Genomic DNA, 27,973 nt, shown 5'->3' with positions numbered 1-27,973 from the left:
GGCAGCTCGAAATGAGTTTCCTCCGCAGGGTGGCTGGGTGCTCCCTTAGAGACAGGATGAGGAGCTCAGTCACACGGGAGGAGCTCGGAGTAGAGCCGCTGCTCCTCCACGTCGAGAGGAGCCAGTTGAGGCTCGGGTATCTGTTCCGGATGCCTCCTGGGCGCCTCCCTCGGGAGGTGTTCCGGGCATGTCCCGCCGGGAGGAAGCCCGGGGAAGACCCAGGACACGCTGGAGGGACTATGTCTCTGGGCTGGCCTGGGAACACCTCGGGGTCCCCCTGGAGGAGCTGGAGGACGTGTCTGGGGTGAAGGAAGTCTGGGAGTCCCTGCTTAGGCTGCTGCCCCCACGACCCGGCCCCGGATAAGCGGACGAAAATGGATGGATGGATGGATGGGTCACTTCAGGCTGCAGTCTGAACGTACCCTACTAGTCCAGAAAATACAGTAATACATAAGGCGCACTATCGATTTTTGAGAAAATTATAGGATTTTAAGTGCACATTATAGTCCAAAAATTATGGTAAGTAGATAATAAATCTGAAAACAAGATGAATAACCTGATATAAATCTGCAGTGTTGCAGTGTTCGCCACATGATGAGTAATTTGCACACTGTGCCCACTCTGCTTCACACTTATCATTTAAAAAAGTGGAACTATCTGATGACTGTAATGAACGAGCCTCGTATCAGCTCCCTTACACTTTCGACGGCTCCTCTCCGGTCCCGTTTGACCATCTGACTTCGCCGCACGCAGAAGACTTTAAAGGCCCCGTCTGCGGCTCCTCGATGGGGCTCCGCTCTTCATCATTATCCATTAGTTTCAAGGGCACAGCTTCACACAGCTCCTCCGCAGCCCTGGGTCTGCGCGCTCACTGGGACCGTGGGTTTCTATGTGTTTCACGGTGTTTCTGCGCGATAAAAAAGGGAATTAGACTCTGTGAATGAGGACGAACTGAAAGGAGCTGTACTGTGAGAAATCAGAGCGTATGTTTGATTTAAAGAGGGGGTATTTTATTTCTATAGGGTATTAACTGTTACCTTTTATTGTTTTGAAAATGTTATATTTCCCCAAAACAATGCATTAACATGTTTTATACATCTGACTTTCGTTTTTGGCGGTCTGGTGCTGCGTTCTCTTGCGCTCGGGACCGAAAACCAACTTCCACCTCGAGAACGTGCAATGGAACAGACAATCACATCGGGTTTTTTTTTTTTTTTTTTTAACCTTTATTTTACCAGGCAAAACATTAAGAACAAATTCTTATTTACAATGTTGGCCTGGGCATGTCAAAGCAGCCAAGGGAAGGGGAAGGGGAGTTAAAACAATTAGACAACCAACATCATTCATTAAAAACATAAAACAACCATTTACATCAATCTCCTTTCGTTTCATTAGTAAAACGTTTACATGTCTTTAAGAATTACCTTGAGTTTACATTTAAAAGCAGAAAGAGAAATGAAGGAGTCCAGTTTAAGTGAGCTTTGAGCCAAATTCCAATCATTAGCAGCGGCGCATCGAAATGACATGAAGCCAAGAGACGACCTGGACTTAGGAACTTTCAGTTTGATGAGCTGTGAGGACCGAGTGTTGTATCTGGAGTTCGAGCAGCTGACATAGGCTGCGTTCAGACTGCAGCCTGAAGCGACCCAAATCCGTTTTTTTGGCTTCTATGTTCCTGTATCTGATCTTTTAATGTCAGTCTGAACGACACAGATCAGATTTTTTTCAAATGTGACCCAGGACACTTGGATATGTGCTCCTGAAACCGATACATATCTGATCTTTTGACATGTGACTTCAGTCTGAACGGCCAAAGTGCATTCATCCACCTACACGTTATCAACAAGACACAAACGTCACTATTCTGCGCTGAAGTAGGCGAAAATTGTTAATGAACTCTGTGTGACTGAAGTGAAGCACATCACCACTCACCACTCTTGGCTCCGTCTCCACATCCACACGTTCCTTTCAACGGACGTCGCTGCCGCTGCCCCACAAAACACCACGACCAAAAACCTCGTCCTTCTCCTTCTCAATCTCCTCCTTAAAACAAGTATCGTATTTTCCGAGCTATTAGTCGCTCTGGATTATAAGACGCACTGTCATTAAATGGTCTATTTTTGAACTTTTTTCACAAATAAACCACACCGGACTTTAAAGGAAACACAACAGTGTGATGGGTGAGTGGTTTTGTTTGTTTGTGGCGTTCACTGTGACTCTGGGCTTTGTTCAGTTGTGGCGTGTAGGGACCCGCTGGATTGTCGGCGTGTTCGCAGTGACTCAGTTGTTCAGTCGTGTCTAGAAGTGGCACATTGGACTCGCTTTTTCGGTTCGTTCCTCCGTTCCGTTCCTCGTCCTCGTGGAGTGACGAGTGTGTCTGTGGGTGTTTTTCGCCGCGCAGTCGCTGTCTGCTCCGTGTGTGTTTGCGTGTTCTGTGGGTGGAGCGGTTTTGTTGTTTACTGAAGTCGTTTTGGGACACTCGAGTGGATTCGTGTATAGGGCGCTCTGGATGGTGGGGCGCGCATTCGTTTTTTGATGCGGTTAGAGGCTTAAGAGCGCGGCTAATTGCCCGGAAAATACGGTAAGTTGTTCATGTTCTGGCTCCAGTATGAGAGGAACTTTAAAATCTCCAGGTGCTCGATGCATGTTTGGACAACTTCCGTAAACACAGAGACGCTCGCTGCGGTTGACGTCGTCGTGTCTCCAGTGTCACATGTGGGACACTTTCGGGCCGTTTAATGTTCACACTGGAGTCACATACAAGTCGCATTTAATTGGAAATGTGAACGACCTCGAAAAAACATCGGATTTCACAAAAAAATCTGAATTCAGCGTTAAGCCCTGCAGTCTGAACGTAGCCTTAAATAGGGAGGTGTGAGCCCAAGCATGGTTTTATAGACAAACATAAGCCAATGCATATTTGGGCGAGACTGCAGTGACGACCAGTGCACCTGAGTGTACAGCAGACAGTGATGTGTCCTAAAGGGGGCATTTGTAACAAAACGGATCGCAGAATGATAAATGGTATCTAATTTTGCAAGGTTACTTTTGGAAGCATGTCGATAAATGATGTCACCATAGTCAAACTGTGGAAGAATGGACATCTCGACAAGAAACACAAACTCGGGCCGGTTCGGTGCGGACGAGTCGAGTTGGATTTACGTCACAACAAAAAATGTCAGCGCACACACAGTAAATCGGGAGAATTGTCTTTTCGTTATTTTGATGTGTTCATTTGTGTAATAATTGAATTCTGAATAAAAGTTAATTCTGCTTTAAAAAGACCACGTAAACACTTAAAGGTTGTATGGAGGATTGTTTTTTACTTTCAAATTGTCAAGGAAAGTTTAAAATACCCTTAAGGGCCGTTCACACCAAGGCGTCAAAGCGTCCAGTTTCAATGTAAAGTCTATGTGGACGCGCGACTAGAGCGTCCTGCGTTTTTGCGGCGCGTTTTCAGCGTCAGCGCGGCGCGAATCTGGCGTCGACGCGGCGCGTCTTGAGCGTTTTGGCGTCAGCGGCCAAGACGCGCGTCCAAGGCGTCAGCGTCAAGAAGTTGAAAATGCTGAACTTTTCGTGTCAGATGCGCCGCGTCAACCAATCAGGGACGAGTATCCAGAGACGCAGCGACGTTAATTATCAGGAAGCAAGACCCGAGAACCAGAACGAGAACCACAAACATGAGCGGAGAATAAATATATACACCACAATCACCGAGCCGATCGCGAGGACTAGACCAGGACCGGACCAGGACTAGACCAGGACCGGACCAGGACTAAACCAGGACTCGACCGGGACCAAACCCAGGACTAGGCCGAGACTAAACAAGGACTAGACCCTGAATAGACCAAGATTAAACCACGACTAGACCGGGACTAGACCGGTATTAGACCAGGACTAGACCGGGACTGATCCAGTGTCATTAGTGGAGTATAAATATAAACACGTCCCAGTCGTCGAGTCGATCTCCTCCGCTGATGTTTTATGTCATAAAAACACTAAAGTCTCTCAGTCTGGTCTGATATTGTTTCGGGAAAAGACCTGGACCGGGCTCTTGTTTCCAGGGCAACGGACGCGCGTCAAGTATTTTTGTCCCGTTCGTCCACAGCGTCAAAGACGCGCGTCGGGGGCGTCTAAACTCAAATGCAAAGGCGTCCAAATAGAGACGTCAAGGCGTTTTTTGACGCTTTGGTGTGAACGCCCCTTTACAGAGATGCAGCAGCCTTGTAATTATGTTGATTAAAGAAAAAAATAATGAAAATTTATCATCTGTGGACATAGTGAGGGCAGATAAACATCAGCCAATAGAAAACATGGCTCCCTCATTTTCTATTGGCTGTTAGGTTGTCAATCAAACTCCCTATGTTTCTAGTGTAACTGACTCGTCGGCGCGCTGGGATTATTTGGTTTATGCAGCGGTTCTTAGAGGCTTTTTAAAACTGTCGCTTCCTCGCAGTTTGTCGCGATGTCGGACGAGAATCCACGACCAGTTCGCCACGAAAGAAAGTCCGTTTTTGAGGTCGCTGAAAGAAGAAGAGAAGGAGAAAAGGAGTAAAGCCAAACACATGATTCTTGGAGATTCCTTCCAGTGATGGCGTGAATGAAGCAGATGAAGGGTCTAAAAACTGACGCGTCGGTCGCTAAATAATTTCTAGACAGGAAACTTCATCAGTGATTCTGAACGCGCACTGCATGTAAACAAACGTGATTTCTAGAGTAAAGAGGCGGGAGGAGGACGTGTTTCTACTGAGGCTGTGGAGGAGGAAGGTGGTGTCACACATGCACATTTGAAAAAAGGACTGTTGCTGTATTTCTTTTCCCTTTAAAAAAAAATCCTCTATACAACCTTTAATATCTAACGAAAATGATTATTTGGAATTAAAAGGAAACTCGTTAATGCGACACATTTGACATTTTCACTGTTTTGATGATTAAAATGTTTGTGTTTCATTTTAACTTTGCACAAGAAGTGGTTTAACAAAGACTTTTACTATCACAGACATGATTTAGCCTTTATTTTTATTGAACCGTATCGAATCTAAGACTGGGTATCATTAAGAAATTGCAGATATGATACATACGTCGATACAGTGAGGTTTCGATTTGATACGATATATTTCAAATCGGCGAATGTTAGAAAACAGAGCCGGAAGTTTGATTTAAAGGGATAGTTCGGATTTTTTGACATAAATCTGTGTGTCATCCCCGTCATCAGTGTTGTGCATTCCACACCAACTTTACCCCCCGACAGCGTCCGGTGAGCCCAGATACTGGCCCGTTTTGGTGCTGAGGAAAGTAGTTCGACAAGTTGTGTGGGGACTGTATACTAAAGCGTTTTTCTTCTCAAAGCAATATGTGTTCAATAGAGTGACACATTTGCATCACAAAACCATCGTCGCCAAAAAAGTCAGATCTCATAATCGCTTGGCGCTATTTTCTCTCCGTACGTATCACTGCGCGCGGCCACCAGGTGACAGCCGCGCATGGATCCATCACTTTCTTCAGTTGTTCGGCAGTGTTTACATGCTCAGACCGCGACGCGAGAGAGCTAACGAGAGAACTAGAGCCATAAGTATATAAGCTTGTATAAGATACATATGAATATATCTAAAAAATGGTGCGAACTCTTGATTCTCCAGGCTGTAACAACAAAAATCTGGCTGAATCTCCACACACATTTCACCGTTTTCCTGTCACGGACTTTGCGCTGAGGAAACTTTGGCTTCTTGCCTTTGGCTTCAATGTGGAAACTAAACCAGGTAAGAACGAAGAAATGCCGCTGTGTTTATAAGAGAACAGGTTCAAGAATCAGCTGTAACTCACTCAGAGTCATATCACCAGTGAAGCTTCTACAAACGTAACTTTATAAGTCGACTGTTATTACTGTTGTAAATGTCTCGTACACTGTTGGCAGCCGCTACGTGGACGTGTGGATGATTCTGTTTCTATTAGTCGTCCATACTTCAGTCACAGTGTCGGCTCTATGTTCGCTGTGTACGAGTTTATAAATGACGTGATGGTGATTGTGGTTCACTCGGTCTCTCACGGCTCCAGCTTCAACTTGTACCACTTCTCTGTCTCTCTTCTCTCTCTGCTCGTTCTAACTCCATCTGGTGAAATTCGGCATCAGTATATTCGGGTTCACAAAGATCTCCCCTTGGGTTTGTGGTAAAGGCAAAGTCTTTATTGTCGGTGTCGTAATCAGACATGTTGTCGCTAACATTCCGAGCAGTAAACAAAGTGAACCAGGCTCATATACTTATGGCTCTAGCTCTCTCGTTAGCTCTCTCACGTGGCGGCGTCTGCGCATGTAAACACTGCCGAACAACTGAAGAAACAGATGGATCCGTGCGCGGCTGTCACCTGGCGGCCGCGCGCGCAGTGATACGTACGGAGAGAAAATAGCGCCAAGCGATTATGAGGTCTGAGTTTTTTGGCGACGATGGTTTTGTGATGCAAATGTGTCACTCTTTTGAACACATATTGTTTTGAGAAGAAAAACGCTTTAGTAAACAGTCCCCACACAACTTGCCGAACTACTTTTCTCAGCACCAAAACAGGCCAGTATCTCGACTCACCGGACGCTGTCGGGGGTAAGTCGGTGTGGATGCACGACACTGATGACGGGGACGACACACAGATTTATGTCAAAAAATCCGAATTATCCTTTTAAATGTTATTACCAAATGTTATAACGTGTAAATCTTTATTCCGCGTCACTCCTGCAGGTGCGGTTTTCATGCAGAGTTTTTCTCGGCGCGGAGTGAAGGCGTCTCTGGCCTTTGGCGTGTTTTTTTTTTTTTTTTTGCATCGACCCAAAGTTCAGCCCAGGACTCCATTTTAAAACCCCGAATTTTAAAGCCACACTGTGCACTTTTAATCAGACCGTGGGCCTCGACAATCACCTCAGACTGTGGAAGAGATGGGCTTTTCTTTCTCTGTCTGTCTCATTCGCTCCCTCTCATTTTCAATCTTTTTTTCTATTTTTTTCTTTTTCTATCCGCTCTCTCGCTCTTCCGTCTCGCTTTTTGTGCAAGGTATCTCTCTCTCTCTCTGTCTATTTCCTCAGTCTGTCTCCCTCTCTCACGCTTTTCTTTCTCTTTTTGTTATTTTTCTCTTCCTCCTATCTCCTTCTCTCCTCCTTTCTGTCTTTTCTTTCTCTTCTTTCATACCTTCTTTCTCTCTGTTTCTCTCTATCCTTTCTTTCTTTCTTTCTCCTCTTTATCACCCCCTCTCTCTCTCCTCCCCCTCTCTCCTGTCTCATTTCTTTCATCTCCGTGTCTCTTTCCATTTCTCTTTCCTTATTCCGCTTTGTTTTTGTTTCTTTTCCTCTCCTTTCTCTCCCTTTCTCCCTCCCTCTCTCCAATCTTTTCTCTATCTCTTTTCTGTCCCCTTCTGTCTTTCTCTCTCCCTCCAGCTTTCTCTCTCTCTCTCCCCCTCACCCTCTGTCTTTCTTTTTCTTTCTTTCTTTCCTTTTCTTCCTTCCTTAATTTTTTTCTCTTTCTTTTTTTTTCTCTTTTTCTTTCTCTCACTTTCTTTGTCTCTCTCTCTCTCTCTGCCCCCTCTCCTTTTTGTCTCCCTAATATCCTGCACTCTCCTATTCTTCTCCCTCTCCTCCCTTTCTTCTCCTTTTTCCCTCTCTCCCTCCCTCTTCTCTTTTCTCTGTCTTTCACTCTTTCTCCCTCTCTCTCCCATTCTCCCTCTTTCTTTTTCTCTCTCTTTTTCTTTCTGTCTCTACCATCTTCTCCTTTTTTCTCTCTCTTTCTCCCTGTCACCCTGTCACTTCTTTTTTCTCTTTCTCCCTCCCATCTTCTCTTTATTTCTTTCTTTCTGTCTCTTCTCTCTGTCCCATCTTCTCCCTCTTTCTCTTTTTCTCCCTCTCTGCCCCCTCCTTTTCCCTTCCCCCTTATCCTACACTCTCCTCTCCTTCTCCCTCTCCTTCCGTTCTTCTCCTTTTTCCCTCCCTCCCATCTTCTCTCTCTCTCTCTTCTCTCTCTCTCTTTCTCTCAGTCCACACCGTGTTATTTCACTGTTTGTTTTTCTTTTGTTTTTCAGCTGACTCCAGATCACCATTTCGTCCTTGACTCTCACCCTCAGCACAGAAACATCGTGATTGGAGCAGGATTCTCGGGTAATTCAAAAACTAACTCCACAATTTAACAACTTCTGTCCTCAAACCCCCCGAACTCACCAACACCAACACTTCCTCCGCCTCCGCCGCCGCCACGACTGTTTTCAGTTTGTTTTTTTCAATTAACTTTAATAGATTTTCAAAAATAAATGTAGTAGCACTGGTATTATTAAAGTAGAAGTTTCACCAGACCTAAGAGGAGCTGCACTGTGTAACTTTTCTGATAGTCTGCCGTGTATTAGAGATGAGCGGATTGCGGTTACAGCCACGAGTTGAAAAATAATATTTTAATTAGTGCTGTCATGCGATTAAAAAAATTTAGAGATTAATTAATTATGATCTGTAATTAATTAATCTAATTAATCTCTGAGAAAAGCCTTCAATTTGAGGTATTTTCATTTAAATTCATTATTACATTATTGTGGCAGATCAAAAGACTAATATAGATTAAAAAAAGTGACTTTATAAAGTCATTTATTGTTTAACAAATCTCTCCAATTTGGCTGTTGAGCCCAAGTCTCCATGAATAAGAAACTGTTTGCTGTAAAGTAGCAAAGACGAGGAAATCTGAACATAATAACTTTTGTCTAAAGACAATAAAAAGTCCAGTCTTTCCTTAACCATATTAAAAATATTATTGATAGAGAAATGCTTTATATATGAGATCACTGGTTTTAGTCCTTGTTTTAGTCCTACTTTAGTCCTAGTTTATTCCTGGAATGGGTTAGTCCTGGTTTTAGTCCTGGTTTAGTCCTGGTTTAGTCCTGGTTTAGTCCTGGTTTAGTCCTGGACTGGATAAGTCCTGGTTTTAGTCTTGGTGTTAGTTCTGGTTTAGAGACGCACAGGAGGAAGCGCGGTTTACGCAGCGTAGCGAGAAAACGTACGCGGCGCACGGGAGCAGGTCGGTGTCCGCGCAGTAACTACGGAAGGAAACGCGGAGCGTTCTCAGGTTAATGACGATGATGAAGGTGTGTGTGTGTGTGTGTGTTGTGTGTGTTTGTGTGTGTTTGTGTGTGTTTGTTTGTGTGTAGGACAGTAGTGCAGACATCATGACTCTATGCAGGTTGTTTTCACCAGTGACATTGTTGTAGGCCTTGTCCACTGTGCGACTGACGCCGCCAACGTTAACATGACGTTTACATCGCTCTTACTGCACGCGTTCTGTGTGGGTTTCCGGCAATGAGTGGAATTACCGAAATAAAAAAAATTATAAATGTGTTTTTTTGTGTGTGTGTGTTGTTGTTGTTGTCCCAACAACACATAAAAACAGATTTTATAATAAAGCAACTCGTATACAGAAACGGTAAAGTTAGAGATTAAAAATTAGATTAACGCGATTAAAAAACATAACGCGCTAAATATGACTGTAATTAATTAATCACAATTAACGCGATAATTTGACACCCCTAATTTTAATTAAATTCAGGCGGGTGGCGGTTTAACTACTCAAATTAAAAAAATATATAAATTACAGCCTATATTGTTAAGTGTTATGAGATATGCGTCTTTACTTCTATGTGCGGTGTTTAGAGCGGCGTGTGGCGGGAGAGAGCGGCCCCGAGGCACGCTTCTTCTGAATGGGCCCGCGGAGCAAACGGGTGTCTGTGTTTTTCTGCATGTGACATGAACGGTCAGAAGGCGACCGAAGTGAGTCAGGAAGCAACTGCCCTGTTATTTAGTGCATCACAGCAAATAAAGCCACGAGCAACGAACTGGCGCCTTTATTGAGCCCACGCACTCACGGTGAGGCTCCGAACAGGGAGTTAAACCCTGAGCAACGAGCGGCCGTTTGTTATGGACAATTAAGAATGCGAACATGCACGTTGAGCGAATTTTGGAATGAATGAGCGATAGAGTTTGCATTTTTATCAAGGCTCCTTAGTTTGTTTGCTGTATGATTGTTCTAAAATCTAAAATTAATTGGTGGATGGCGAGTGCGGTTTTGAAAATTGGTCAAATGCTTGGGTGCAAATGGACAGCGGGCAGATGATGAGTTTTGTGTCGCAGTTGCGGATGAAAAAATAGCCCATCCGCGCATCTCTACCATGTACTGTCCATGGAGATGTGTTATGGTTTTGCCTAGAATGTTTCACAGTAAGGCATTAAATGTATCTGTCTCCATGAAAACAAGCAAGTGACCGTATGAGGCTAAAGGCTGCCACACGCTACAGGACTTTAAACGATTAGATTTTTAAACGTGCGACAACAAGGGCACACCACAGACTCAACAAGAATCTTTAAGGATTTTAAATCTCTTGGGCCCAGTCAAGCAGAAGTAAACAACAAGGCCAAAAATTCAAGTTAATTCATCTGATATAAAAATGTATTGAACAGATACATATGTACTCTAGTTTATGAAACTGTTGACCTTTTTTCTGTACCATTTTTTGGTTCTAAAGTTCCATACGTTTTAAACAGACCATGTATGAAACATGGAACAAAAATTATTTCCCAAATTTCAAAGATCTGCAAATCATGTAAATAAATGGATGGATTTCATCATATCTTGTGTTATTCCATCTTTGAACTGTTGATGAAGGTACATGATTTAATTAAAAAAAATAAAATCATTTAAAATGATAAAAAAAATTTGCTTGGAAGGACTGACATATTTTATAGAAATAGTTTCTTTCATTTTGAAGTAATATTATTCGGAAGAAAAAAGCAGAGAAATTATGTAAAATCCTTCACCTTCTACTTGCACAATTTTCCCTCCGTTACTTTTCCCTCCGTTACCATGAACTTTCTTAATAAAAAATCTCATGACTCAAAAAGTAAGAGGTTTTTCAACCTAATCTTGTACCATATGGTAGAAAACTATATGAAGCAAATATTCAAACCAGTTTGTTAAGGATATGTAAGTGAGAACCAAGAGTTATCACTGTTTGTATTTATTGCCCAAAAAGTGCTGCATATTTCATTCCCTCCGTTACCGACATGAGTTTTTAAATTTTTTGTCAACAACTTGAAAGAATATCACAGGTTTAACTTTACCCTGTTGGAGTGTAACTCTTTCCTACATTCTGATACTTTACTTATTTCAATAGTTCCTCTAGTTTCTGAATAAGAGACATTTGAATGTAAAAAATCTGCCCGTTTCCCTCCGTTACCACTTGACCGGAGCCTCTTATAAAGACTGCAGTGGGATCTGTCTGCGGACCACAGGATATAAGAAAGTTGTGAGCATGATCTTCTCAGCTGTTTCCTGTCGACAGTAAAACCAGTCACTCTGAGACTCTTAAGTGTTCAAAAGATCAGAGCTCTGTACTTCTAGTTTAGATACAAGTCAAAACTGTTATTATTTTTTGTGATATCTCCTGTGATACATGATTTTTAAAGCATAAAAAATTGACAATAAAGTCCACAGGAAGTAGAGTCACTGTTGCTAATCTGGAGCTTCACCTCGATCCGTGCGCTGTGTGGATGTAAACAGACACACAAGAGGAACTACTCCCACCTTTTTACTTTTAAATAACACTTCGAGCTGCATTAATAACGCGGTTTTGAGGACTGGACTCAATACTTGTGGAGAACCAATTCTATGGATAATGTGGATGAGATGCAGCACTTTATTCCTCACCTCTCGCAAAGTTGTACATTTAAAGTCTTCTCATTATTTTCGCCATTTCCTGAGTTTGTATCTTGCATCTCTGTGAACGCAACGGCTTCAAAATCAAACACAAAGACACAAAAAGCCTCAGCGAACTCTGAGAGAAGCAAATCGCAGCCAAAATCGGGCACCTGTAAGAAGGCATGAAAGACTGGTTTAATGCCACACTGTGGAAAGTGACATCATCTCCATGGAGACGAGCAGACCCTCCACAAGAAAAGTGCCACAGTGAATCTTTAAGCTCAATTTGTGTTTGAGGGAGAGTTGTGCTGGATGAGATGGCGTCTCCACAACTACCAACAAAAAGGTTAAAAGCAACACTGTGCAACTTTCTGGAGCTGTTTTGTCTCCTGCAAGATTCCATGGAAAGTCAAAACTGTACTTTGCCATGGAGATGCTTGTTTCTATGGAGATGCCATCACTCTGGAATGTTCCACAGTGTGACATTAAACAGCTCTACTTTACATTTATTCAGTTACAGGTGGTTTTAACGCTCAAAAATACCTAGAAAAACAAACCTTCTGACTGTGAGCGGGGGCGCCTCTCCACAGATCTGACCTGTAACTTGGCCTGGTTTGGTCTCCATGACGATAGAAAGGTTTAATGCCATACTGTGAAACATTCCAGACAAAGCAATAACATCTCCATGGAGAAAAGCACCAGAAAAGTAACACAATTAATATTAATTCTGGTTTGAAGTTTTCTTAAATTTCCTCAGAATTGTTCAGATTTTTGTTTACTTCAGTCTGTTACCTCATTTTTTTATTTCCCTCCAAAATCTCGGCTCTGTTCCTCAGACTCTCACAGAGACCAAGTCCTGACCATCAAACAAACTCCAGTTTAAAATGTCCTTCGCCGCGCGCCGTAGGTCACCGCTTCACAACTCACAGCTCCTCACGCCTCCTCGTCTCCTCCTGTGCTTTTATTGTGAAGATCCTGCTGGCTCCTCCTGTGCTTTTGTTTTGAAGTCCCACTGTCTTTTCCTGTGCTTTTATTGTGAAGTCCAACTATCTCTTCTTGTGTTTTTTATTGTGAAGGTCTCAATGTGCTTTTATTGTGAAGATCCCACTGTCTCCTCTTGTGCTTTTATTGTGAAAGTCTTCCACACTCCTGTGCTTTTATTATGAAGTCCCACACATTTCTATTGGACTTTTATTATGAAAGTTCTACTGTCTCCTCCTGTGCTTTTATTGTGAAGTCCCACTGTCTCCTCTTGTGTTTTTTATTGTGAAGGTCTCAATGATCTTTTTCTGTGCTTTTATTGTGAAGTCCCACTGTCTTCGCCTTTGCTTTTATTGTGAAGTCCCACTGTCTCCTCTTGTGTTTTTTATTGTAAAGGTCTCAATGATCTCATTCTGTGCTTTTATTGTGAAGACCCAGGGTCTTCTCCTGTGCTTTTATTGTGATGGTCCTGCTGTCTCCTCCTGTGCTTTTATTGTGAAGTCCCACTGTCTCCTCTTGTTTTTTTTATTGTGAAGGTCTCAATGATCTCCATCTGTGCTTTTATTGTGAAGTCCTGCTGTCTTCTCTTGTGTTTTTATTGTGAAGTCCCACTGTGTCCTCCTGTGCTTTTATTGTGAAGTCCCACTCTTTTGTATTGGACTTTTATTGTGAAAGTTCTACTGTCTCCTCCTGTGCTTTTATTATGAAGGTCCTTCTGTCTTCTCCTGTGCTTTTATTGTGAAGTCCCACTGTCTCCTTGTGCTTTTATTGTGGATTTGACTGCTCCACCAATGATGTGGGATTCGAACCGCCAACCTTCAGCTCAATGAACAAACTCTGACACCATCTGACTTACTTTTGCTTGTTATCGTTACACTGACAATTAATTAAACCGTCGCTGTTATAATGTTGTTTCTTCATGAAAAACACAGCTCCGGAGTGTGTTTTTGATGAGATAACAACGTTCTAACACAGATCAGAAAACAGAGTAACATGGGCTCTTTTGTGGCGCTCCCCCCCGAGACGGAGGAACTGGACAAACAGAAGGAGAGAGAGAAAAGAAGAGAAGAGAAGAGAAGAGAGGAGAGGAGGGAGGAGAGGGACTCAAATGTCAAAGTCTGAAGCAAATACCAGATGTCCTTTACTCAGAGGACAGGCACAGAATGTCTGTATGAGACTGAGGACGGTTTCACCACATTATGAAAAGTCTAAAGTCTCTTCGTGGGACCTGTCGCTTTGTGAGGCCAAAAACCAGGTCTCCACAAGGTGAATCCTGCACTTTTAATATCAAGAATATGGACTGAACCAGGTCTGAACCAGGACTGAACCGAGGACTGAACCAGGACTGAACCAAGACTGAACCAGAGCTGAACCAGGACTGAACCAAGACTGAACCAGAGCTGAACCAGAGCTGAACCAGAGCTGAACCAGAGCTGAACCAGAGCTGAAGGCTGAACCGAGGACTGAACCAGGACTGAACCAAGACTGAACCAGAGCTGAACCAGGACTGAACCAAGACTGAACCAGAGCTGAACCGAGGACTGAACCAGGACTGAACCAAGACTGAACCAGAGCTGAACCAGGTCTGAACCAGAGCTGAACCGAGGACTGAACCAGGACGAAAACAGGACTGAACCAGAACTGAACCAAGACTAAATCAGGTCTGAACCAGGACTGAACCAAGACTAAACCAGGACTGAACCAGGACTGAACCAAGACTAAACCAGGTCTGAACCAGAGCTGAACCAGGTCTTAACCAGGACTAAACCAGGACTGAACCAGGACTAAACCAGAACTGAACGCAGTCTAAACCAGGACTAATCTTGGACTAGGACTTAACTAGGAGAGAATCCTGAGCCCATGGAGCAGGGTGTACGCAAAGCTCGGCTGCGATTGGCCCCGTGGAACTTTGTGTTCCGTGCGTCAGAAAGGCGACGCGATGAGCATGTGCTGAAAGACCGCGATTATTTTTTAAAAAGAATAAACCTTTACATGATCCAGGAATAAATCAATTCGGCTTTAAAATCAGAATAAACCACACACTTACGTTGGAATTAAGTTTAATTCTGAATAATCATTTTCATTAGGAATTAAGTGTTTACATGGTCTTTTTAAAGCAGAATACATTTTTATTCCGAATTAAATTGTTTTTATTCCGAATTAAAGCTCTCATGGGTCTGTCCATACGAAAGGTGCAGGTTCAGCAGTTAGTTTGTAAATATCTGCTTGGCGTAAATAGATCTTGGACCTCAGAAATTGAAAAAAAAAAAAATAAAAATTGAGCGGCAACCAAATTTTTGATTTTGGGGGCCCATAGCAACGCCCCCCATAATAAAGATACACAATATTTGACAACAGATTTAGAATCTATAATAATACACATTTTCAGCTTCCAAGTTCTATTTTCTATGAAGTTTTCGTCTGTCAAAAATGCTCATAAATTAAGGTTTCCTAAAAAGTGGGCGTGGCCATAACTCTGGAACGACTAAAGGGAATGAGCTACAATCTTAAATTCTTTCATTTGGCAATTTTAGAAATTTTTTGAATTTTTTTCATCCAAATCTGAGATGGCTCATAGGGGTCTAAACCAGGAGAAAACCAGGATTAAAACGGGTCTAAAGAAGGTCTAAGCCAGGACTAAAACAGGACTAAAACAGGTCTAAAACAGGTCTAAAACAGGTCTAAAACAGGACTAAAACAGGTCTAAAACAGGTCTAAAACAGGTCTAAAGAAGGTCTAAGCCAGGACTAAAACAGGTATAAAACAGGACTAAAACAGGTCTAAAGCAGGACTAAAACAGTACTAAAACAGGTCTAAAGAAGGTCTAGACCAGGACTAAAACAGGGCTAAAACGGGACTAAAACAGGTCTAAAACAGGACTAAAACAGGTCTAAAGAAGGTCTAAGCCAGGACTAAACAGGGCTAAATAAGGTCTAAGCCAGGACTAAAACAGGTCTAAAGCAGGACTAAAACAGTACTAAAACAGTACTAAAACAGGTCTAAAACAGGACTAAAACAGGTCTAAACAGGGCTAAAACAGGTCTAGACCAGGACTAAAACAGGACTAAACAGGGCTAAAACAGGACTAAAACAGGTCTAAAACAGGACTAAAACAGGTCTAAAGAAGGTCTAAGCCAGGACTAAAACAGGACTAATGCAGGACTAATGCAGGACTAAAGCAGGACTAAAGCAGGACTAAAGCAGGACTAAAACAGGTCTAAGCCAGGACTGAAACACGACTAAAGCGGATCTAAGTCGGGTCTAAATATGGTCTAAACCAGGTCTAAAACCAGGACTAAAACAGGTGTAAAGGAGGTTTAAACCAGGACTAAACCAGGACTAAAACAGGTTTAAAACAGGTCTAGACCAGGACTAAACCAGGACTAAACAGGGCTAAAACAGGTTTAAAACAGGAGGTCTAACGCCGGACTAACCCAGATCTCTATAATCTGAGACGGCTCATGGGGAGATTCCTTGAGCACTTTTGATTTCACCTGGACGGACTCGACGGACTCACATGTAAACGTGGAGACTCGGGTCGTGTTTTTCCTCAGGGCTCATTACCTGGCGTCTCATCGCTCACACGCGTCCGTTAAACCGCCGCACCTGCTCCGGAGAACCGCGCAGGTGCTCCTCCGAGGGCGCGTCTGATTGGCCGGCGGCGCTCTCGGTGTTCAGACATGATTAGCCTCCATAACTCCTGCGTTAGCTCCTGCACCTGTTGTTTACATGTGAAGAGTCTGCTGCTCGTTTAGACGCAACGGGAGCGGAGGGAGGGATGAGAGGATGGAGGGATGAGAGGATGGAGGGATGAGCGGAGGGAGGGATGGAGCGGAGGGAGGGATGGAGAGAGGGATGGAGAGAGGGAGCTATTTCCTGGAGTAGTTCAATGTTTTAATTAGACCTGAGCTTTGTAGAAGAGGAATTTATCAATAACAGATTCTGTAAAAGTTGTTTTTTGGGGTTAAAAATGCAAAGTTTATGGATAAAAGGATGAATATAGGAGGATATTTGTGGAATATTTTAAGTGGAAATGTGCAAAATTTTGATATCAAGGGGTCAGTCCATCTAAAATCAGCCGCTCTTCCCTTTGAGCATCACAGATTTGGCAGAAAAATTTTCTAAAATGACCAAATGAAAGAATCAAAAAATTTTGCTCAATCCCTTGAGTCGTTCCTATGACTACTACTACTACTACTACTATGACTACTATTACTACTACTATGACTACTATTACTACTACTATGACTACTATTATTACTTCTTCTACTACTACTACTACTAGGACTACTATTATTATTACTACTACAACTATTATTACTACTACTACTACTACTTCTAGGACTACTACGACTACTAGGACTACTATTATTATTACTACTACTACTACGACTACTACTATTACGACTACTATTATTACTACTATAACTACTACTACTACTACTAGGACTACTACTACTAGGACTACTAGGACTACTACTACTACTACTACTAGGACTACTATTATTACTACTACTACAACTATTATTACTACTACTACTACTACTTCTAGGACTACTACTACTACGACTACTAGGACTACTATTATTATTACTACTACTACTACGACTACTACTATAACTACTACTACTACTACGACTGCTACTATTATTACTACTACTACTACTTCTAGGACTACTACTACTATGACTACTACTACTACTATTACGACTACTATTATTACTACTACAACTACTACGACTACGACTGCTACTATTATTACTACTACTACTACGACTACTACTATTACGACTACTGTTATTACTACTACGACTGCTACTACTATTATTACTACTACTACTACTTCTAGGACTACTACTACTACTACGACTACTACTACTACTATTACGACTACTATTATTACTACTACTACTACTACTACTACTATTATTACTACTACAACTACTACTACTATTATTACTACTACTGCGACTGCTATTACTACTACTACTACTCGTTTAGACGCAATTGGAGCGGAGGGAGGGATGAGAGGATGGAGGGATGAGAGGATGAAGGGATGAGAGGATGGAGGGATGAGAGGATGGAGAGAGGAGGAGGGATGAGGGATGAGAGGATGGAGAGAGGGATGGAGGGATGAGGGGATGGAGAGGGATGGAGAGAGGGAGCTATTTCCTGGAGTAGTTCAATGTTTTAATTAGACCTGAGCTTTGTAGAAGAGGGATTTATCAATAACAGATTCTGTAAAAGTAGTTTTTTGGGGTTAAAAATGCAAAGTTTGTGAATAAAAGGATCAATATAGGAGGATATTTGTGGAATAGTTTAAGTGGAAATGTGCACAGTTTTGATACTACGGGGTCAGTCCGTCTGAAATCAGCCGCTCTTCCCTTTGAGCATCACAGATTTGGCAGAAAAATTTTCAAAAATTTTCTAAAATGACCAAATAAAAGAATCTAAAATTTTAACTCAATCCCTTGAGTCGTTCCTACGAAAACTATTATTACTACTGCGACTACTACTACAGTTATTGCTACTATTATTACTTCTACTACTACTACTACAACTACTATTACTTTTATTACTATTATTACTACTACTACTACTACTACGACTATGACTATGAGTATGACTCGGGTGTAAGAAAAATTTGGCTGAAAAAAAGTTAAAAAAAAATATATATATAGGATGATATAGGACTAAACCAGGACTAAAATAGGACTAAACCAGGACTAAACCAGGACTAAAATAGGACTAAAATAGGACTAAAACAGGACTAAACCAGGACTAAAATAGGACTAAAACAGGACTAAAATAGGACTGAACCAGGACTAAAACACAACTAAACCAGGTCTTCAGTATCGAGTATCGGGGTTTTTTTCGATACATTTGACGACGCTTTAATGCTCTGACCATCTCCATTTCTCTTAAACCATCTCTCTCGTGTGTGTGTTATTGTGCATGTGTGTGTGTGTTATTGTGCGTGTGTGTGTGTTATTGTGTTATTGTGTGTGTGTTATTGTGCGTGTGTGCCTTGGGTTCATACAATCTTTTATGAAGACAAAAAGGACTAAAGTAGGACTAAAACAGGACTAAAGTAGGACTAAAACAGGACTAAAACAGGACTAAAACGAGGACTAAAACGAGGACTAAAACAGGACTAAAACAGGTCTAAAACAGGTCTAAAACAGGACTAAACGAGGACTAAAACAGGACTAAAGTAGGACTAAAATAGGACTAAAACAGGACTAAAACACAACTAAACCAGGTCTTCAGTATCGATACCTGCTCAAACGAGGATCTAGTTTCGATACCAGTCTTAATATCGATTCGTATCTTGATTTTTTTTTTTTTTTTCGATACATTTGACGACGCTTTAACGCTCTGACCGTCTCCATTTCTCTTAAACCATCTCTCTCGTGCGTGTGTGTTATTGTGTGTGTTGTGTGTGTGTGTGTGTGTGTGTTATTGTGCGTGCGTGTTGTGTGTGTGTGTGTGTGTGTGTGTTATTGTGCGTGTGTGTGTGTGTTATTGTGCGTGTGTGTGTGTTATTGTGTGTGTTGTGTGTGTGTGTGTGTGTATTGTGTGTGTGTGTGTGTGTGTTGTGTGTGTGTGTTGTGTGTGTGTGTGTGTGTGTGTTATTGTGCGTGTTGTGTGTTATTGTGCGTGTGTGTGTGTTATTGTGCGTGTGTGTGTGTTATTGTGCGTGTGTGTGTGTTATTGTGCGTGTGTGTGTTATTGTGCGTGTGTGTGTGTTATTGTGCGTGTGTGTGTGTTATTGTGCGTGTGTGTGTGTTATTGTGCGTGTGTGTGTGCGTGTGTGTGTTTTTGCGTGTGTGTGTGTTTTTGCGTGAGGAGAGGCAGAGCACTTTCATGTACTCGGGGCCTTGGGTTCATACGGTCTTTTATGAAACGCCCGCTCTCTCCTCGCGCTCGCTCCACCTCGTGCATTTGTCATCAAAGCGCCGCACGAGAGCTCTAAAGAAACAACTGGGAGCGTTTCCATGGTTACCGGCACCCGTGGGTCCGACGTCCACAGATGAAACGCACTTGTCGCAAAAAAAAAAAACTGTCAAGCTCTCAGGACTTCAAAAAAACTAAAGAGCGGGATCAGGGCTGGACCGGGACTAAAGCAAGGGCTAAAGAAGGTCTAAAGCAGGACTGAACCAGGACTAAAACAGGACTAAAGCAGGACTAAAGCAGGACTAAACCAGGTTTAAACCAGGACTATAAAACAGGTCTAAACCAGGACTAAACCAGGATTAAACAGGGCTAAAGAAGGTCTAAAGCAGGACTGAACCAGGACCAAAACAGGATTAACACAGGACTAAAACAGGTCTAAGCCAGGACTAAAACAGGACTAAAGAAGGTCTAATGCAGGACTAAAACAAGACTAAAACAGGATTAAACAAGGACTAAACCAGGTCTAAAACAGGTCTACAACAGGTCTAAAACAGGTCTAAACCAGGACTAAACCAGGACTAAACCAGGACTAAAACAGGACTAAAACAAGACTAAAACAGGATTAAACCAGGACTAAAACAGGTCTAAAACAGGTCTAAAACAGGTCTAAAAAGGTCTAGGAAAAGACTAAACAGGACTAAAACCAGGTCTAAACCAGGACTAAAACAGGACTAAAACAGGTCTAAAACAGGTCTAAACCAGGACTAAAACAGGTCTAAAACAGGTCTAAAGCAGGTCTAATATAGGTCTAAACCAGTTCTCAACCAGGTCTAAAGCAGGACTAAAGAAGGTCTAAAACAGGCCTAAACGGGGACTAAAACAGGACTAAAGAAGGTCTAAACCAGGTCTAAACCGGGACTAAAACAGGTCTACACCAGGACTAAAGCAGGACTAAAACAGGTCTAATATAGGTCTAAACCAGGACCACGGAAGGTCTAAAACAGGTCTAAACCAGAGCTAAATTAGGAGGTCTAATGCTGGACTAAACCAGGTCTAAAGCCAGGTGCAAAGAAGGTTTAAACCATGACAAAACCTGTACTGAAGCAGGTCTAAATCAGCACTAAAGCAGGTCTAAAGCGGGACTAAAGCGGGACTAAAGCAGGTCTAAAGCGGTTCTAACCCAAGACTAAACCCGGTCTAAAACAGGGCTAAATAACTGAGGATTGATATGGGGAAAAACAGGACTAAAGCAGTTTTAAAACCGGTCTAAGCCAGGACTAAAGTAGGACTAACGCAGGACTAAAACAAGTCTAAACCAGGACTAAACCAGGTCTAAAACAGGACTAAAGTAGGACTAAACCAGAACTACACAACTGAGGACAGATATGGGGCTCAACCAGGGACTAAACCAGAACTGCACCAGGTTCTTTATTAGAATCGGTTCTGAGTATTAATATCGAAATCGAGTTTTTGTATCATGACACTAAACTGGATTTAAAATGTACAAACAGAAATACAAATAAATAAAAAATAAAACTACACTTTCTTCTCCATGATATAACTCTATGATAATAAATAAAATACCGTTTAAAAGTCTGCTCTTCTTCTTCTTCCAGGTCACGGGTTTAAGTTCGGCCCAATGATCGGGAAGCTTCTGAGTGAGCTGAGTCTGGGGGAGGAGCCGTCCTACGACCTTTCACCTTTCAGGATCCGCCGCTTCCAGGGACTGTCCAAATCCGCTCTGTGAACGACGACGCGAAGACGACAAGAAGAAGAAGAAGAAGAAGAAAGACCAAAAAAAAAAGATGTGATTCATGTTTTTAAAGGGCCCAGATTCTGTTTCCTCGTCACAAACAAACCTGGAGTTGTGTTTTGTTTCATTCACACATGTTTAACGCACAAACTCTTCAGATTTAGACTGAGTTCTTTTCTCAAACTGTAAACAAAACACAACTCCAGGTCTGTTTTTGAGGACGTAACAACATTATAACATGACTTAAAGCTCACAAAAGTCAATTTTAAGCAATGTAATTTACAAAAAATGAAATTCCAAAGATCATTTACAAATTTTATTAACATTAAATACCGTATTTTTCGGACTATAAGGCGCAATATCAATAATGTTGAATTCTCTCGTCTATTTTCTTACATAAGTCACACCGGATTATAAGGAGCATTAAGTGAAACAAACGTACGACACTCGAGACTGATGCTTAGTCCAGGCGTCCACGATCCATCGGCAAATCGTGGCGTAATTCGCCCGGCGTTGCCTCCCTGTCTTGGTGAATGTGGATTATGAAGGTGAATGTGGGTGAATCATTTAATTTGTTTGTTTTTTAATTTCCTACGAGGACGATTCAAATATACATCGAGTAATAATGTGTTTCATGCAGCTTTGCGCACATTTGTTTATGTTTTACAGAAGCGAAACTTAAAAGCACATGACTCATTTGCATAAACTATAAACACTGAAAAAAAACACCTCGCTCCATGTGTGCTATTCTGTCGGACTAAAGGACTGACTACAGTAGCTGTAATGCGCCGACAATCCATCAAGTGGTGCGGCTCCGTAGTTTACCAAAGTCGTACTAAAACATTTTGACAGATTTTTGAGCGCCGTGTACCACATAAAATCGGTGCGAGGTCAATAAACACAACCAGAATTCATACATAAAGCGCACTGTTGATTTTTGAGAGAATTAAAGGATTTTACATGCGCCTTATAGTCCGAAAAATACGGTAAGAGTATTTTTTTAATAGAACTACTTTTTAACACATACATTTAAATTACTGCCAAATTAGACTGTATTATTTCATATTAATGTCAAAACAGGTGTTCCTAATCATGTTTAAAGGCGTCTGGAATGTCCCACAGTATGGCTTTAAACTTAAATAACTTAACTAAATAATAACTAACTAAAACTTAAATAAGCCTATGTCATCCTGGAGACAGATCATTGTAATGCCATACTGTGGAACATTCCAAGTAAAGTCCAGGTAAACATCTCAATTCAGAAAAGGTAGAGAAACAGAAACAGTAGAAAAGTTACCTAATGAAGCTTTAAAGGTCACTGCTCTGTCTAAAATGTTCCACAGTGTGACATTAAACAGCTCTACTTTACATTTATTCAATTACAGGTGGTTTTATTGCGTAAAAATATCTACAAAAACAACATTCTGACTGTGAGCGGGGTCGCCTCTCCACAGATCTGACCTGTAACTTGGTCTGGTTTGGTCTCTGTGAAGATAGAAAGGTTTAATGCCACACTGCGAAACATTCTGTACACAGAAATAACTTCCAAAGAGAAGTATTTGACGAGCTCTGCGTCACAAAAGTTACACAATGCAACTTTAAGCAAATTAAAATAAGAAACTGTGATTATTAATAATGTTCTTAATCTGAGAAATGCTGCAAATGTAATGTGTAAAATGTAAATAAAATTGATATAATTGTAAAGTTTCTCTCAAGTAATATTACAATGGAGTATATAACATTTGTGAAATCATAATAGAAATAACCACAACAAAAAATTGCCCAAAAAGGAGTGAGTGTGTACACATGCACATCAATAACCTGGTTATGATTGGCTTTTTTGAGTATCCCGGTTTCTTCATGGTGCATGTGGACGCAGTAACCCGGTTTCAGTATCCCAATTATTAGAAACCAGGTTACTGTAGCTGGTTTATTCCGATAGTAACCGGGATACTTGTGGCATGTAAACGCAGTATCCCGGTTACTGCAACATAAAGTTGAGTGCGCATGCGTCCAAAAGACACTTTCCAGTCTTTTCACCACAACAGTAGCGACAAAAAAGTGACCAAACGAGTGAAATGACTGTAAAATTAAGAGCTGCGCTAAACCTGCACACGTACAATCTGCACTCGTGTGATGCTGAAAAGTTAAAACATGAACTATCTCCTATACAACACACGCACAGAACAGACTCACCATCATCAGCACCTCTTCTGTCACAGAAATAACACACATAATCCACTGAGTCGTGTCATTTAGTCCAAAAGAAGATGGTCGCATCAGCGGCACAAGGAGCGAGTTGTTTTTATCACCGCTAACAGTTTATGCTAATTAGCCAAACGGTCTTAAGTTTCATTTCTGTAAAACGTAAACAAATGTGATCAGAGCTGAATGATCTGATCAAACGGGCTCATGTGGCTCTACAGTGTTTATGGTTTAATGTTGTAAAGTTGAGTTTATTTATGCAGAAGATTTTAATGAAGAATCTGTTGGTTTGATGTGTGCAGTGGATTGTGGGAGATCTCGTAGCTCCTTAGCTTCTTATGCTAAAGGAGCTCACAGTTTGTATTTTTCCTGGTTTATGAAATTGATTTAAGTTAATTTTTGCGCTTGTGCATTTGTAAGATTATGTCAGGAAACCAGGATACTCCATTTGATCATGTACACGCGGATATGAGTTTCTCAGTGCGCATGTAAACGCAGTAACACGAACACTGACATAACCGGGATATGGATAATAACCGGGATACTGATGTGCATGTATACGCACTCAATGGGAAAAAGAAAACTTATAGCTGCGTCTGCGTTAGCATTAGCGTTAGCATTAGCGGTAGCATTAGCGTTAGCATTAGCGTTAGCATTAGCGTTAGCATTAGCGGTAGCATTAGCGGTAGCATTAGCGGTAGCATTAGTTTTTCAGGTAGTCTCTCATTTTATTGTTGAAAATCAAACTCCTAAACAGAATCATGAAGGCTCAAATTGATCACAGGTTCCTAAAAATGAGCTGTTTATATCCATTTTGCATTTTTTGTGTTTTTGTTTTTTTGTTTTTTTGAGTTTTTAGAACGTTTAAAAACTCATCAGGTTGTGTGTGAGTCTGGTTCTGATGTAAACAAAGAAAATCAGAACGATAGAACAGATCTGCCCAGGAAGAAAGAGAGAAAGGAAGAGGGGAATTATACAGCAGAAAGAGAGAAAGGATGGAGAGAGTGATAGATGAAGGGAGATAGAAAGGAGAGAAAAAGCAGGCGAGATTAAAAGGAGGAGCATCAAGAAGGGGAGCAAAAGTGAAAAGGAAAAAAGAGAACGCGAGAGAGGAGGGGAGTTAGAGAGAAAAAGAGAGACGGGGTAAAGAGAGGAAGGGAGAAACAAGTAGGCAAATGAGATGGAGAGAGAGAAGGAGGTAGAAAGAGAAGATTAGAGGAGAGAGAGGAAGGAAGAAATGGCAAAAGTAAGAGGGAGCGCAGAGGAGGTAGAGAGAGAAAATGAAAGGAGGAGAGAGGGAGAAACAGCTAAAGCAAGGGAGAGAGGAAGAGGTAGAGAGAGAAAATGAGAACAAGGAGAACAGGAAAGAAAGACGAGGTAGAGAGAGAAAAAATGAGAACGAGAAGAGAAACAGGAGAAGGTAGAGAAAAAATGAGAACAAGAGGGAGAGGAGAGAAAGAGGAGGTAGAGAGAGAGAATGAAAGCGAGGAAGGGAGAAACAGGGAAAGATGGGGAGAGCGAAGGAGGCAGAGAGACAAAATGAAAGAGAAGAGGAGAAAAAGGAGGACGCAGAGAAGGAAAATGAAAGATGAGGAAGAAGGAGAGAGGAGGAGCAGGTAGAGAGAGAAAATGAAAACAACACGAGAGAAAGAGAAGGAGGTAGAGAAAACGAGAGGAGAGAAAGGAGGTAGAGAGAAAATGAAAATGAGAGGAGAGAAAGAAAGGAGAGAAAGAAAATGAAAGAGAGGAGGAAGAGGTAAAGAGAGAAAATGAGAGGAGAGAAAGAGGAGGTAGAGAGAGAAAATGAAAGCGAGGAAAGGAGAAACAGAGGGAAATATGGGGAGAGCGGAGGAGGCAGAGAGACAAAATGAAAGAGAAGAGAGAGAAGGAGAAGGTAGAGAGAAAAAATCTAAACGAGAAGAGAGAAAGAGGAGCAGGTAGAAAGAAAATGAAAACAAGAGGAGGTAGAGAGAGAAAATGAGACGGAGAGAGGAGAGGGAGGAGGAAGGAAGAAACGGCAAAAGTAAAAGGGAGAGAGGAGGTAAAGAGAGAAAATGAAAGAGGAAGGCAGAAACAAGGAAAGATGAGGAGAGCGGAGGAGGCAGAGAGACAAAATGAAAGAGAGGAAGGGAGAAACGGAAAGATGAGGAGGCAGAGAGAGAAAATGAGAGGAGGAGAGAGGGATGGAGAAACAGCAAAAGCAAGGGAGAGAGACGGAGGTAGAGAGAGAGAATGAAAACGAGGAGAGAAAGACGAGAGAAAATGAGAGGGAGAGAAGGTAGAGAGAGGAAATGAAAACAGGAGAGAAAGAGAAGGAGGTAGAGAGAGAAAATGCAAACTAGAGGAAAGGAAGAGGAGGAGGTAGAGAGAGAAAATGAGAAGAGAAAGAGGAGGAGGTAGAGAGAAAATGAGAAGAGAGAAAGAAGAGGAGGTAGAGAGAGAAAATGACAGGAAAGAAAGAAGAGGAGACAGAGAAAATGAAAGAGAAGAGGAAGAGGTAGAGAGAGAAAATCAAAATGAGAGGAAAGAAAGAGGAGCAAGGGAGTTAGGAGGTATAGAGAGAAAATGAGGGAGATGAAAGAAACAGGAGGAGGTAGAGAGAGAAAGAGAACAAGAAGAGAGAGAGGAGGAGGTAGAGAAAACGAGAGGAGAGAAAGAGGAGAAGGTAGAGAGAGAAAATGAAAACAAGAAGAGCGAAAGAAGAGGAGGTAAAGAGAAAATGAAAACAACAGGAGCGAAAGAGTAGGAGGTAGAGAGAGAAAATGAGAGGGGGAGAGACGGAGGAGAGAGAAAATGAGAGGAGAGAGGGAAAATGAGAAGTAGGAGAGAGAAAATGAGAGGGGGAGAGGGAAAATGAGAGGGAGGAGAGAGAAAATGAGAGAGAGGGAGGAGAGAGAAATGAGAGGGGGAGAGAGGGAAGAGAGAAAACGAAAGGGAGGAGAGGAAAAAATGAGAGGGAGGAAAGAGAAAATGAGAGGGGGAGGAGGTAGAGAGAAAATAAAGGGGGAGAGAGGAGGAGCGAGAAAATGAGAGGGGGGAGAGAGAAAACGAGGGGGAAGAGAGGGAGGAGAGAGAAAATGAGAGGGAGGAGAGAGAAAACGAGGGGGAGAGAGGAGGAGAGAGAAAATGAGGGAGGAGAGAGAAAACGAGGGGGAGAGAGGGAGGAGAGAGAAAATGAGAGGGAGGAGAGAGAAAACAAGGGGGAGAGAGGGAGGAGAGAGAAAATGAGAGGGGGAGAGAGAAAATGAGAGGAGAGAGAGAAAAGGAGAGGAGAGGAGAGAGGGAGGAGAGAGAAAACGAGAGAGGGAGGAGAGAGGAAAATAAGAGGGAGAGAGAGAAAATGAGAGGAGAGAGAGAAAACGAGGGAGAGAGGGAGGAGAGAGAAAATGAGAGGGAGAGAGAAAATGAGAGAGGGAGGAGAGAGAGAGAAAATGAGAGGGGGGAGGAGGTAGAGATAAAAGAAGGGGGAGGGGGGAAGGGAGGGGAGGGAGAGAGGAGGGAGGGAGGGAGGAGAGAGAGGAGGAGGAGGAGGAGGAGAGGAGAGGGAGAGGAGGGAGAGGAGAGGATTGGATTGTTGGGCGGCGTGTGAGTGACTCCACATCCATCACACTGGGCTATTATGCAAATGAAGGAAATTACAACCATATTACACATGCAAATATAAATATACTGCTGCTGCCAGACAGACGGAGAGAGGGAGGAGAGGAGGAGAGGAGAAGAAGAGAGGAGAGAGAGAGGGAGGAGAGGAGGAGAGAGAGGGAGGAGAGAGAGGGAGGAGAGGAGGAGAGGGGGAGGAGGAGAAGAGAAAAGAGAGAGGAGGAGAGAGAGGGAGGAGAGAGGGAGGAGAGAGAGGAGAGAGGAGGAGGAGGAGAAGAAGAGAGGAGAGAGAGAGACGGAGGAGAAGAGAGGAGAGAGAGGGAGGAGAGGAGGAGGAGAGAGAGGAGAGAGAGAGAGAGAGAGAGGAGAAGAGGAGGGATGGAGGGATGGATGAAGAGAGAGGGAAGATGAGAGAAGAGAGGCCCACTGTCTCCATAAACTGAACTGTGTCATGTTGTTGTTTCTTCGTCACAAACAAACCTGGAGTTGTGTTTTGTGTTTTGTGTTTGTTTGTTTGTTTCTTTCACATTTGCAGATTAACATCGTATCTTCGCTCAAACTGTTCCACCTTGTGATGTCACGCGGTGATACAGGAAGTGCTCCACCGTCAGTGTTGGGAAGGTGCCTTTTAAAACATATTCCCCTACAGATTACAGATTACACACCTCAAAATGTAGTTTGTAACGTAATCCCTTAAATTACTTAAAGTGAGTAATGTAATCTGATTACTTTGGATTACTTGATTTGCTCTAGAGAAGCAAAGATGAGGAAACTTAACCGTATTTAAAATATTATTGATAGAAGAGGAGACACGTCCACGCAGCAGGATTTAGTCCTG

At 42.2% G+C, this 27,973-nt stretch overlaps 1 protein-coding gene across 1 annotated transcript in view; it reads left to right on the top strand.

The window, feature by feature from the left end:
- The window catches only part of pipox (pipecolic acid oxidase), a 75,787-nt gene extending 52,750 nt beyond the window's left edge, over positions 1 to 23,037 (top strand). Inside the window, exons 8-9 of the mRNA XM_055166759.1 lie at positions 8,056 to 8,131; positions 21,197 to 23,037. Of these exons, the coding sequence (XP_055022734.1) occupies positions 8,056 to 8,131; positions 21,197 to 21,327 (207 nt within the window). The 3' untranslated portion in view covers positions 21,328 to 23,037. The remainder of the gene's footprint in view (positions 1 to 8,055; positions 8,132 to 21,196) is intronic.
- Positions 23,038 to 27,973: the final 4,936 nt, after the last annotated feature.

Source organism: Boleophthalmus pectinirostris, unplaced genomic scaffold, assembly GCF_026225935.1.
Source record: "Boleophthalmus pectinirostris isolate CB_2022bp ecotype Guang Dong unplaced genomic scaffold, ASM2622593v1 HiC_scaffold_9, whole genome shotgun sequence".
NCBI classification, from domain to species: domain Eukaryota; kingdom Metazoa; phylum Chordata; class Actinopteri; order Gobiiformes; family Gobiidae; genus Boleophthalmus; species Boleophthalmus pectinirostris.
The sequence above is the reverse complement of the archived record's forward strand: the minus strand, read 5'-3'. Positions and strand labels throughout refer to the sequence as shown.